The 14386-nt window shown below is 40.5% G+C and overlaps 1 protein-coding gene across 3 annotated transcripts in view; it reads right to left on the bottom strand.

The window, feature by feature from the left end:
• LOC117917143 (nuclear cap-binding protein subunit 1) overlaps positions 1 to 14386 on the bottom strand; it is a 61149-nt gene that overhangs the window by 39154 nt on the left and 7609 nt on the right. For all 3 annotated transcript variants that reach the window (XM_034833389.1, XM_034833390.1, XM_034833388.1), the window contains exons 3-4: positions 13277 to 13333; positions 9049 to 9120 (exon numbers count right to left, since the gene is read on the bottom strand). In XM_034833389.1, the coding sequence (XP_034689280.1) occupies positions 9049 to 9120; positions 13277 to 13333 (129 nt within the window). The remainder of the gene's footprint in view (positions 1 to 9048; positions 9121 to 13276; positions 13334 to 14386) is intronic.

Here is a 14386-nt window from a genome sequence, read left to right as displayed (position 1 = left end):
ACAATGGGGTTGGCCATAGAGGCAAAAATTCTTGCCTTATTGGAAGGCCCTGCTTCAGGAAAACTAGGTTAGGATGTAAAAGCTTTAGCTTTGATCTTATGCTACCTCTCATAACGACAAGGAAAAACCGTGTCTTCTAGCCAGGGGTGGCAATCAAACTGGCTCTGACACAGTTTAAGCCATTTGTGTTGAGACCAAGCTGGAGCCAAGCATTGGAAATGCTGATGAGCTATTTCTTTCATCTTTAATAGGCAAATAAGAAGCACATATTGATGAAAGCATCTAACAAAAAGGAAAACAGCTCAAATTAGTTACTTCATGCATATGTAATGGAGGAGAGAGAGAGTGAGAGAGAGTGAGATGGTGAGGAGGGAGAAGATAGTGCGGCGATTCGAAGAAGAAGGAAGGAGAGCAACTTTGCAGTGGAGTCCAAGGTGTTCGAGATCGTATTAGATGAAAGAAAAGGAAAACCCCAAGTACTCATTGTGGAGAAGAAGAGAGGGGTTTCATCATGGGTCCGATTGAGACCGGAGAGTCTAGGGTTTTTCATGGAGGGCTTAATCCATTGCATTAAGGACGAGAAAGAAGGAAAATGGGGAAGGGAGTGGAAGGACAAGGGGAGATCATACTCCCTGACGCGAGGGATAAACAGAGCGGGGTGGTTTCTCCAGCTAAGGGTTGTCGATTTGGAAAGGAAGAGCTTCAGTATCTTCATTCCGAGAGGCAGAGGGCAAAAAGGGGGATGGGTGACTATGGCGGAGAAACTACATGAAATGGAAGGAGCTATTGGCAGAAAAGAAAATAAGCAGGAAGCAAGGGTCGTGGGGAAATCTGCCTTGGAGAGTTCGTATGCAGAAGTAGTGAAGAGACCAAGTTGGAGAATTACAAACTCAATCAGAGTGAAGGTTAAAAGGGAGGAAACACTAGGAAATTTCCAGAAATTGGAACATTGCATTGTTGCGAGCTAGAATTCCAGAACAGCAGGAGAAGAGGACTTGGAGAGATTGGGAAGATTACGAGCAAACTCTTGGGGCCTGAAAGGAAAATTAGGGCTGGCTAGATTGGAGAAGGATAGGGTTTTGCTAGAGTTTGAAGATCTGGAAGAAGCAAGACGCGTCGTATCCTCAGGGAATCGATCGTTGGGAGGGCTCCAGTTGGGGCTGGAGCAATGGAACCCTAGGATTGGCTGCTGGGTAGAGGAGGAGGTAAGAAATGAAGTTTGGGTCAAAATCGTTGGGCTTCCAATCTCGCTGTGGAGCCCGACGATTTTGAGAAGAGTGGGAGAAGAATGCGGGGGTTTCGTTGCAGTCGATGATAAGATGAAGACGTTGGGGGAGATTCAGTGGGCTCGAATCTTGGTTAAAACAAGAGGAGATTTTAGGCCGAGTGTGCTGGAAATCAAAGTGGAGGAGGACGTCTATTTCTTGTCACTCTGGTGGGAGTTTAGACCGGTGGTGAGGAAGAAACAGATGGCTTGTAGTGAAGTGTCTGGACGAAAGAGTGATGAGATTAAGGGTGATGTCGTTTCACGCTCGGGGCAGCGCGTGGAGGAAGAGCTGGTAAGCGCGAGGCTCGAGACGCTGAATCTGTGAGCTGAAGTGAGGGGTGCGCAGGAGAGTGGGTCGGGCTGGGAGATGGTAAACTGGGCCCAAGGTCCGACGATCCGGGACTAGGCCTTCACCGATGCGCTGGTGTCTGGGTCGACTTCATTAGGCCCAATCGTGGGCCCTAAAGAGACGAGGAGGGCTGGTGGGCCTATCTTGCTTAATAGATATTTGGGCTCAAAGTTAAAAGAAGTGGCGACTGGTGATGATGGATCAGAAGCAGGCCCATCGTCTAGGAGGTGGGTTGTAGAAGTGGATTGCCAAAAGCTGATTGGGCTTGAAGGTATGGAAAGGGTCGGCCCAATCACGCTAATAACCCAAGCCTCAAGCAAAGGCTCTCAGGAGAAGGCCTGCCTTCTGGATTGCAATATTTCCAAAAGAGTGAACCTATCAGAGACGAAGCCCTTTGTTGCCTGGGAAACAGAGGATTTCAGGAAGCAGCGAACGAATGTTAGCTACTCAGCGACAGACCGAGCTCTTGAAAAGGAAGCTCTGAGGTATGGGTCGGTTTTCTATTCTAGGGGAAAAAGGGCTTTGGAGGCTTCTCATCTTAATTCTTTTTATTTTGATCAGGCTCCGGAGAGGGAGTTTTACGATCGTTTTGGGGGTATAGAGGAGGAATTCTGGGTTGAGAACACAACGTGGTTAACAGTGGATGAGGGGTCCAACGAGAATGACAATGGTTGTTGGGACTTAGGAGAAGCTAATAGAAGCAATGATAAAGTCAGGGGTACGGAAGGGGATTCTAGCACGCCTGAGACCCAAGATGTGAGAAATGAGAATGAGGAAAAATGGGAGGAAAGTAGTCTGGCAAAATTCAATCACTTTTTGGGATTCCTGACGGAGGGATTGGAAAAGGAAATCCTGAGCTTTTTGTTTAAAATCAGAAAGAGACAGGAGAAGATACATAGCAAAGAGCTTCTGGAGAAGTCAAGATTCGAAAGGGAGTTAAAGAGGTTGGAGTGTTCTGTAAACTATGATGGGGGGAATAAGCAGAAAGGCCCATCACAGGGCAAAGGGAGTCAAATCGAAGTTGTCCAATGAAGCTAAAAGTCATGAGTTGGAATGTGAGGGGAGCAAACGATAGCTCCAAAAGAAAAATTATTAAGTCTTTTATAAGGAACCAGATGGTGGATTTACTATGTATCCAGGAGACAAAAATTCAACCTATGTCGGAGGGTGTTGTGAGAAGTTTAGGCTCTGGGAGATTTTTAGATTGGAGAGCTCTGGATGTAGAGGGAGCTGCGGGAGGTATTCTGATTTGCTGGGACAAGAGGTCTCTGGACATTCTGGATTGGGAGGAGGATCATTTTACGCTATCCTGCAGATTTAGGAATGTAGAAAATGGGGTTGTCTGGGTGTTCACGGGAGTTTATGGTCTGTTTACCAAAGTGGAAAGGGATGGTCTGTGGGAAGAATTCGGGGCGATTAGAGGCCTTTGGGAAGACCCCTGGTGCCTAAGGGGGGATTTTAACATCACCCTTCTCCAAAGTGAAAGGAGCAATCAGAGGAGAATAAATTCAGCGATGAGGAGATTTGCTGAGATTGTTGATGATCTAGGGCTGGTGGATCTTCCTTTACAGGGGGGAGAGTTCACCTGAAATGGGGGCCACAATAATCAGTCATGGGCTAGACTGGACAGATTTCTTGTGTCCCCTAGCTGGTTAGACCAATTTAGTGGAGTTATCCAAAGCAGGCTGCCTCGGCCGGTTTTTGATCACTTCCCAATCCTTCCAGTGGGGGGTGGGATAAGAAGAGGCCCTTCTCCGTTTAGGTTCGAAAACATGTGGCTTAAGGTTGAGGGATTCAAAGACCTTATTCGAAGCTAGTGGAGGGGGATCGAGATTAGGGGCAGTGCTAGCTTTAGATTGGCTGCTAAGATGAAGGAAATCAAACAGAAGTTGAAAGTATGGAATAGAGAGGTGTTTGGGAGGCTGGACTGTAACAAATCTTCAGCCCTGCAGCAAGTGGATTTCTGGGACTGGGTGGAAAGCAAGAGAAGCCTGACTGTGGAGGAAACAGAGTTAAAAAAAGAAACAAAAGAAAGTTATAAAAAGTGGGTGCTTCTGGAGGAAATTCATTGGAGACAACTCTCAAGGGAGATCTAGCTAAGGGAGGGAGATAGAAACACGGGTTTTTTCCATCATATGGCAAGTGTCCATCTTAGAAACAATTCCTTGGACAAAGTTAAGATTAATGGGGAGTGGCTTTCAGAGGAGCAGGAAATGAGGGAAGGAATTGTTAACGCTTTCCAGTAGCTGCTTTCATAAGACAAGGGATGGAAGGCGGATATTGGGAGGCTTCAGCTTGATCAAATCAATCGGCAAGAAGCAGAGAATTTGAAGATCCCTTTTTCAGAGACTGAGGTACATTCGGCTTTGATGGAGATGAATGGGGACAAAGCCCCTGGTCCAGATGGCTTTACTGTGGCCTTTTGGCAAAGCTGTTGGGAATTTGCTAAAGAGGAGATTTTGGAAATGTTTAAGGAGTTCCACAAGCATAGCTCTTTTCTTAAGAGCCTCAATAATACTTTTCTGGTTTTGATTCCGAAGAAAAGTGGGGTTGAGGATCTTGGAGATTTTAGACCTATTAGCCTTTAGGGGGGGCTTTATAAATTGTTGGCTAAAGTGCTAGCTAACAGGCTTAAGAAAGTGATTGAAAAGGTGGTTTCCACTGCCCAGAATGCCTTTGTGACAGGAAGACAAATTCTTGATGCATCCTTAATTGCAAATGAGGTGATAGACTCGTGGCAAAAAAGAAAAGAGAAGGGGTTTATCTACAAATTGGACATAGAGAAAGCTTATGACAGTATCAATTGGAAGTTTTTGTTGAAGGTTTTGTAAAAAATGGGCTTTGAGTCTAAGTGGTTGGGGTGGATGTGGAGTTGTTTGTCTTCATCCAAATTCTCAGTTCTGGTTAATGGGGTGCCAGCTGGCTTTTTCCCAACCACTAAGGGGCTTAGACAAGGAGACCCCCTTTCTCCCTATCTCTTTGTTATGGGAATGGAAGTGTTGGATGTTCTCATTAGGAAAGCTATGGAGGGGGGATTCTTATTAGGGTGTAGTATTCGGGGTGGTAGTAGATCCACTTTGAACATCTCTCATTTATTCTTTGCTAATGACACAATTGTGTTCTGTGAGGCAAGCAAAGAGCACCTAACTCACTTAAGTTGGATTCTTCTCTGGTTTGAAACTGCTTCAGGTCTAAGGATTAACTTAGCCAAAAGTGAAATTATCCCAGTTGGTGAGGTGGATGAGATTGAAGAGTTGGCAGTTAAGTTAAGCTACAGGGTGGGATTCTTGCCCTCTCAGTATTTGGGTCTTCCACTAGGGGCTCCTAATAGGACTCCTTCTATGTGGGATGGGGTGGAAGAAAAAGTAAGGAGGAGACTTGCGCTTTGGAAACGGCAGTATATTTCCAAAGGGGGGAGAATCACCCTCATAAAAAGCACTTTGGCTAGCATGCCAATCTATCAAATATCTATTTTCCGAATGCCCAAGATTGTTGCTAGAAGGCTAGAGAAAGTGCAAAGGGACTTTCTATGGGGGGGGTGGAACTTGGAGGGGAAAATTCATCTAGTTAAATGGGAGGTGGTTTGTACAAACAAGAACAAGGGTGGGCTAGGCCTAAGGAAGCTAGCCCTGTTGAACAAAGCCTTGCTTGGTAAGTGGATATGGAGGTATGCTTGTGTCAAAGATAATCTTTGGAAACAAGTGATCATGACGAAGTATGGGCAAAAGGATCTTGGATGGAGGTCAAAGAAGGCTAATGGGGCGGTTGGAGTAGGGGTTTGGAAGGAGATCTTGAAAGAATCTGGTTGGTGCTAGGATAACATGGTGTTTCTAGCTAGGAAGGGCACCAAAATCAGATTTTGGACAAATATTTGGTGTACTGATACAGTGCTATCCCATTGCTTCCCTCGCCTCTTTGTCATGGTTGTTCATAGGAATGCAACGGTTGAGGAAATGTGGGATCAAAATTCTGGTCAAGGAGATTGGAACCTAAATTTTTTGAGGGACTTTAATGATTGGGAGTTGGACATGGTTGGGGATTTGCTCCATGTTTTGAGGGGTCATAGGCCTTCTTTAGAGGAAGACTCTGTTCTTTGGAGGCGAGGAAGAAATGATCAGTTTAGGGTCAAGGAAGCTTATAGTTTGTTGGCCAATCCTAATGACACCGTTTTTCCTTCAAGGGGTATTTGGGTGGATAGGGTGCCAACTAAAGACGCTTTCTTCGCTTGGGAGGCGACGTGGGGGAAGGTGCTTACTCTGGATAGGCTCCAGATAAGAGGGTTGCAACTTCCTAATTGTTATTTTTTGTGTGGTTGTGAAGAAGAAAATGTAAATCATATTCTTATACACTGTATAGTGGTTAGAGCCTTGTGGGATATTGTTCTTGGGTTAGTAGATGTAAAATGGGTCTTTTCAGAAACTGTAAAGGAGGTCTTAACTAGCTGGAGGGGCCCCTTTGTGGAGAAGAAAAGGAAAAAGGTTTGGAAATCCATCCTATTGCGTATTTTTTGGATGGTTTGGAAGGAGAGGAATAGATTAGCTTTTAGGGGAGGTGTGTTGAATATCCAGAAACTAAAGAATTTTTTTGTTTGTAATTCATGGAGTTGGGCCAAATTGTATTTAGGTGAGGAGTCTCTCTCCCTTATAGGCTTTTTGGAGTGGGTAGCATCCACTTAAGGGAAGGTGAATCCTTTCTGGTTTTGTTGTTTTTAGAGGCCTTAGCCGCCTTGTATACTCCTTGTATGCTTTGTGGCTTTTTGCCTCTTCTTTAATGCATTTCTTATTTACTTATCAAAAAAAAAAAAGGAAAACAGCTCAAGCATAGTAAATAAGAAGAATGAAAAGGAGCAATGCAAGCTAATAGAAAACAATGAAACTACGGTAGGCACAAGCCTGGATGTCAAGTGAAATAGAAAATAAAGGAAAAAGGGTTGAATCCAGAAAAGCACTTTGACTTATTTAAGGAGGTAAGGTATGGGGGTGCACTGGTATGGCATCTAAGGTTTGAGTCCCTTTATGTGCAAAAAGAACAAAACAAAAAAAAAAAAAAAATGAAAAAAGATATGTACAAGACTTGGGTTCAGCTCAGACCAAGTTTGTTTTTTCACCTATCTAAGAATGAGAGATGTTGGACACTGAATTTTAATGCTCTCTTTTTTCACACATCTTTTTCTTGTGCTCCCTCATGAAATGGTTTTTCCCCAGTGTTCCTTCAAGCCAAATTAGTTTGGAAATCTAAAACTCACCTCAAACTCAGAGCCTTGGCTTGGTTGGGGACAAAAAGGTTAATACCAATAATTTGCTTTGGACCAGGAGTCACTATAAATCCATAAGCCTGGACTTATGTGCTTTGTGCTCAAGGACACTTGAGTATCAACCACCTTTTGTTGGGACTGTATAAACTTATCCCTAATAGTATTGTTGATATGATGGCTATCTCCTCTATGGGTTCTTGGCTACCATATGAGTTATCTGCCATAAAGAGAAAAGTTAGAATCTTTGAAGACAATAGGGGATCTATGGAAGATTTATAGAAGACTATTTAACTGCTCATGATATTCAGCCTTCTGAGTATCTCTCCAAGCTTCTCAAAAAAAGAGAAAGCAAAATTGCTTGGTGTTTCTATGATCATTCAGATGAAGATTCAGTTACAATTCTTTCGTGGATAAGCCATAATAAAAGAGAACCATAACACCACTGCCATTGGTTGTCAAGGATGGTAGAGTCCTTTAGATATGTAGGATGCTCTTTCTCTTGGAGTCTAGAACAGCTAATCAAAAGCAGATAATCTGATTAAGAGAGGAAACCCTTCCACCACAAGCCTTACGAGAGATCATCTATCCATTGAGACCATACGCATGTGGCCCTTGCCTTTAACTACATCCTTTTGAGAATCAGCACTGCAGCATCACAGTTGTGCGAAGAGGCTACATGTCAGTGCTTATTTTTATGTTGTCATTCTTGCTTTTTTCTTTCCTCTTATAACTACTTCTACTTGTAAGGATTTCTAATCTTACATTTTAAACTTTTCCCTATTTAAAATGGTTTCTTTGTTTCTTAGTAGGGGAAAAACAAATAAATCACTCATTAAACTAGTGGGTCTGAAATCCTTGATCAAAATTATCTTCTCTTGCTTAGATATAATAGCAATAAATGTGGAGTTTGAGATGGTATTAATGATCCTATCAGCATGAAAATCTCAAAAGAAGTTCTGTATAATTTGGGTCACTCTTTTGGCACCTCTTTTTAATATATATACTAATTTTTTAATCAGAAACAGAAGTTGTATTAATTACTGTAAAGAAATTATGAGAAGGATGAGAAATCATCCTCATAAAATACAAAACCTGATCAAAAGACCCAAAAAGAACCTCCACTTTACAAGGAAATTTGTACAAAAGGAACATAAAAGACTATACAAGTATTACATCACCAAAAGCTCGTCTAGGCTCCTTGCAAAGCATGCCCAACCCTAAGGTGTACATACAAAAAGCCAACTAAGCTGAATGACATTCAAGGGAAAGGCTTTAAAAACATCAATACAAGAGGCCTAAACAAAAACAAAGAAATGAAGTAAGTCCCACATCATCTCAAATGTCTTCCAAGTGTACTTCTTTATCTATGAAAAAAAATGATATTCTCAAAAGAATCAGTAGGCCCTTCAAAGGTATATTAAAATGCTGGAAAATTGTCATAGGGAAACAATTTGAGCCTAAGCCCTATCACAATCCATCTCAAAAAAAGGCCTCCACAATATCTTTAATTACCAAAAAATAAAAATAAAAAGAGTACAAACCATCAAACCCTCACTTCTGACTAAATTCCTACTCCTTTTTACAGCAAAGAGCCTCAAATTCTCACTAAAATCCGACCACCACTCACCAGGCATCATTCTAGGCACCAAGCTATTATAAGTGGATCTTAATAGGTCATATTTATCCTATAAGATCATCATGATTTCAAGTTTTAACACTTAACCATATCAAAAATCTTTATCCAAGTCAGAATCCAACAAAACAGAGTGCATGAATACAAGACTAGCCAGACCAATGGGTATCCAAGCACCACCAGAATTATCAATGATAGACAGGTGATGCACTTGCATACCACACAACACAAGTCCATCTTCAGAATAAATATATACAAGGACAACTTACAATTTAAAAAAAAAATGTGGGAATCGTCAATTATAAAATAGATTACAGTTGAGAACACATAATTGCAGTGCAAAAGCAATAAGTATTAGAAAGCAAAGACTCAAAATTGTTAAGTCAACTTCCTGAATGAATAACATAGCATGATCAGTACATGGAAGCAGTTCAACTTAATTTTCTATTCAACAAAAGTACAGAACATATCAACAGTTTTGTGAGCTTAAAAGTAAAAGCATTAACGAGACACCCTTATAGCCATCCAGACAGGGAATTGCTCACCTGCAAATTATTTTGACAATTCTCCACTACTTTTTTAACAAATTCCTCATTTTCCAAGTTTAACAAGCCGACCTGGGGGAAAGAGAGGGAGAGACAGGAGATAAGCACAAAAATTCCACTTAATATGCACAAAAATTGTTTTCTAAAGAACTGCAAATAACAAAGACAGTTCAAGAATAAAGAATTATAAGAAAGAAAACACAGAAAATTGTTACACCTGTTGCCTTCCTTTACATCTATTATAGCAAGAGATTATTAGCAGAAATCATATCTTATAGGTCTTTCCTGGCTTTTTTTATGGTATATATTCCAATGAAACATGCCCATGGATTTTGACGAATTGGGAAGTTTGGTCCACATAAATGACTCTTCTATTGCTATGCTGTCCTCTTCCGCAACAAGGATCCGTTGGTTTTCTACTCACTTGATTTAGGTGCTTTTTTTATTTTAATAAGTAAGAGAGTATTAATAAACGTTGAAAGCGATTCAGAGTACACAAGTCATATACAAAGAGCACTAGACAAAATAACAAGAGGGTACACAAAAAAATACTCCCTCCCTCATCCAAGCCCAAACCCATCTATTAAATCAACCAATGCGTATATCCTCCACCTATATACCAACATAGAGAAATTGTCAAGGAAAATATTTTTTAGCCTTTGACCTAAAAGTTCCTCACATTCACAGAATCTCCTACTTCTTTCCTTCTAGATCGTCCAAAAAATACAAGGAGGAGCAGCTCTCCAAGCCTTAATACGTCGTATATCTACAAAAGAGTCAAGCCACCCTAGGAGAGTTTCTCTAATTGACTCAAATAAAACCCACCAAATACCAAAAATGGAGAATACCAGCTGCCATAAAATTCTCACCTTGTCACAATAAAGAAAGATATGATCGATAGAATTTGACTCCTCTTTACACAATGCACACCTATTAGCCAACGTCCACCCTCTTCTTTGAAGTTGATCCAAAATCAATACCTTTTCTCAGCAAGCCTCCCAAGTGAAGAAACTCACCTTCAAAGGAATCCACAAGTTTCATATTATCTTTAAAGGGAAAGGGGTAGTATGATCTATCTCCAACAAAGAGTAAAGCCCTCTTACAAAGAAGACCCCTTTGCTATCTTCCTTCCAAACTACTTTGTCCTCTTCCTCCCTCTTCATTGTCTATTCTTGGAGTTTAGAAAGAAACCACTCCATGACACCCAACTCCCAATTATTCAGGTTCCTAACAAAATGAAAGTTCCAATTTCCTCTTTCCAAACTAGTCACTTGATTTAGTTGTCTTATCCCCACATCCAAATCTTTCCATGATGTTCATATCCTTATCTCAAAGCTCTCAAAGCTTGAATGCAACCTATTTAGCTGCTTCAAAGATTTCCATGATGAGCTTTTGTAGAGATTTCCATGAGCATAGCAATTTTGTTAAAAGCGTGAATGCAACCTTTTTAGTTTTAATTCCAAAGATGGGGAGTGTTGAAGATTTAAGGGACTTTAGGCCGATTAGTCTAGTGGGTGGGTTTGTACAAGTGGTTGCCTAAGGTGTTAGCCAATAGATTAAGAAAGGTGGTAGGAAAAGTGGTTTATAAGGCCCAAGGGGCGTTTGTGGAGGGAAGACAAATTTTGGATACAATGTTTATTGCTAATGAGGTCATTGATTCGATTTTGAAAAATAATGAATGTGGTATTTCGTGCAAACTTGACATAGAGAACGCTTATGATCATGTGGACTGGTCTTTCCTTCTTTTGATTATGCAAATAATGGGTTTTGGGGAGAAATTAATTGAATGAATCAAGTGGTGCATTTCCACAACAAGTTTCTTTGTTTTGGTCAATGGCACTCCTATAGGCTTTTTTCAAAGCTCAAGGGGCTTGAGGCATGGGGGACCCTCTCTAGCCCTTTTGTTCGTGATTGCAATAGAGGCATTCAATTGGCTTTTAAAGAGGACAGTGGATGGAGGTTTTTTTATTGGGTTGTAAAACGAAGGGAAGGAGTGAAAAAGGGGTTCAGATTTCTCATTTGTTGTTTGCTAATGACACCTTGGTATTCTATCAAGCCTCTCAAGATCAGATGACCTATCTTTGTTGGTTGTTTATGTGGTTTGAAGCCATTTTGGGATTAAGAATAAACTTGGATAAAAGCGAATTAATTCCTGTGGGAAGGGTGGAAAATATTGATGCCCTTACTTTTGAGTTTGGATGTAAGGTGGGTGGTCTCCCGTCCATTTACTAGAGCCTCCCTTTGGGTGCACCGTTTAAATCAATGGCAATTTAGGATGGTGTGGAAGAGAGGTTTCGCTTGGTTATGTGGAAGAGATAACACATATCCAAAGGAGAGAGAACTACCCTAATTCAAAGCACTTTGTTGTGCATGCCAAGTTCAATTAGATTGAAGCTAGAGCAAAGTCGGAAAGACTTCCTTTGGGGAGGTAGGGCTCTAGAACAAAAACAACATCAAGTAAGATGGATAATTGTTTGCTTAGACAAGAGGAAATGGGGGTTTAGGTGTTAAGTGTCTTTCAACTCTCAATAAGACTCTCCTTTGCAAATGGAACTAGCGATTGCAAATGAGAGAGGGGCCTTTTGGAATCAAGTTATTATACGGAAGTATGGGAAAGAAAGAGGAGGGTGGTGTTCTCAGGAAGTGAGAGGGGTATATGGTGTTGGGTTGTGGAAAGTGATAAGGAAGGATTAGGATCTTTTGAGTAGTAAGATCTCTTTCTTAGTGGGTAATAGTCAAAGTGTGAAATTTTAGAAGGATAAATAGTGTGGGGAACTCCTTAGTGTGTGTTCTTTGCGTCCTTGTTTCCTTTAGCTAACTCAAAGGAGGCGTGGGTAGAGGTTATTTGGGACTCCTCACTTGAAGGGGGAAGTGGGGTTTGGAATCCATGCTTCTCAAGACCTTGCAATGATTGGGAGATGGATGTTGTAGAGAGTTTTTTAGTACGGTTGCACGAGAAGAGAGTGTGTGGGGATGTGGAAGACAAGGTGCTTTGGACTAAAACAAAGGTTGGCAAGTTTTCTATTAAATCTCTCTACAACACCTTAGAGTCGGGCAACTCCGTTTCTTTACCTTTGAGAAGCATTTGGAACTTGTGGGTGCAGCCTAAAGTTAGCTTTTTTTGCTTTGGAGGCAACATGGGTAAAGCTTTAACCTTGGATCTAGTTCAAAAAAGAGAGTGGGCCCTAGCAAATAGATGTTATAAATGCCATGAGAATGAAGAGACCATAGATCACCTCCTTATTCATTGTGTTAAAACAAGGGTTTTATGGGAGTTGCCTTTTACTATGTTCGAGGTGTCTTAGGTGCTTCCTTCGTCAGGTAGACAGACTCTATTGGGTTGGCATGGTTCTTTTGTGAGCAAAAAGCGCAAGAAGGTTTGAAGAGAAGCTCCCTTATACATCTTTTGGACGGTGTGGAAAGTTAGGAATAGAATGACCTTCGATGATGACATGCTTTTGATCCAGAGACTAAAAAGTTCTTTTGTTTACTACCTTTAGTCAAAGACAAAGTTGTTTATAGATGATTATCCTCCAACTTTAGTTAATTTTGTTGATTGGTTGGGCTCTTTTTCTTTCTTTGCCATTTTGGCCGTGGGTGTATAGGTACTGTATACCTTGAGTCGCTCTTTTGACACCTCTTCTTAATATATTTTCTTCTTTATCTATCAAAAAAAAAATTATATCCTAACCTCAAAGAAGCTAATAAACTCTATTAGGTTTAACCATGCATAATTAAGTGATTCAATTGGTAATTCAAAGTCCATATTTAAACTAGAGCACATCTTTCTTCCAGCATCTATAAAAGCACGCACACTCTAAGTTCAGTTTTGGAATCATTTTGAATTGAAGCAATTTCTAGCATCACCTATGGAAAGTGTGTGTAACCAGTTAAAGATGAAAGGGGGAGCAACCAACAGAAATGCACTAAAAAAGAAAAAAGACAAAAGAGATGTGGCTCAACCTTGAATAGAGTTTTACAATTAATGTACTAAAAATTCGAAGTCCATACTTATAACCGAAAAAATTTGCCTTACTATGTGAGCACACAATCATCTGAGTTCAGTACTTCAGAATTAAGATTAATTTAAGGAATTTTTGGGACTCATTTTTACCAAATCTGTCTGCCTGTGTGTGTTTGTGTGCATGTGCCAATGAAAGGGGAATCAACTATAACAAATGCATGAAAAAGGAGCCAAGAAAAAAGGCAAAAGATGTAGAAACGCTACCACTGTCCCATACAAAGGAATCTTGTGAGGCAATTGTTCAGCACATTGGAGAAGAAACTGCAAGGGTGGAGAACAATGTAAATATCTCAACATGAATATGCAAGCAGCACAATCTTGTGGTGCAGAAAATAAAATCTAACCAGTATTTGGGGCTCATCGAAACTAAGGCTAATAAATAGAAGTTGAATTCACACATTCTCCAGTGTCCTATCTAAAAATATTAACTCACAGAGGTAAAGGCATTGGTATTTTGACACCAAAATAGTCCCAAACATGGGAATATAAAATTCACTAACAATAATAACTGTATGTGAAATTTTGCATGTGTGTGAGATTACAACTTATACCAGTCATAGCATGAACAACACAGTGCATGTACTTTTTTTTATAGGCAAACAATGAATATATATATATATGTACAATACACCTAGAAGCATATGTTCAGCCTTCTATGTTCAGAAACAAGCAGAACTAGAAAGAGGAACACCTAGGCTTGTAATTAATTATAAGCCTCTCAATGATGCATTAAGATGGATTAGGTATCCTATACCTAAGAAGAGATATCTTAAGGTTAGTTAAGTCTAAAATAGTTCCTAAGTTTGACATGAAGTCAAGATTTTGGAATATTCAGATTCCAAAAAAGGATAGGTACAAGACAGCCTTTACAATACCCTTTGGACATTATGAATGGAACGTGTGCGTGTGTGTGTGTTAATACAGCCTAAGTGGAGGGCACACCAAGGTACACGCAATGTATACAATACGCTTCAACAGGTGAACAAAGCAAGAGAGAAAAACAAAAAACAAGTTTCCTCTGCTTCCCTTTTTTGATAGACCAATAAGATTATACACACACACACACATACATACACGCACACAAATGAAAGGCACCATTCAAAAGTGGCGAACAGAGTAAAGTTTCCTCTCCTTCCTTTGAGCTAAGCCTGTCATGGTTAATGATCTACTATATACACTAACACATTCCAAATAAGTACTCATGAAAATGGATTTGATTGCTTGGTCCACTGTTCAGCGTCTTCAAAAGATCTCTTGTTTCTTTTCTCCCATAGAGTTTAAAACACACAAGGGGGAGATCCTCCACACCTTGTT

This window comes from Vitis riparia, chromosome 6, assembly GCF_004353265.1.
Source record: "Vitis riparia cultivar Riparia Gloire de Montpellier isolate 1030 chromosome 6, EGFV_Vit.rip_1.0, whole genome shotgun sequence".
Taxonomy (NCBI): domain Eukaryota; kingdom Viridiplantae; phylum Streptophyta; class Magnoliopsida; order Vitales; family Vitaceae; genus Vitis; species Vitis riparia.
This window is presented reverse-complemented; position numbering and strand designations above follow the sequence as displayed.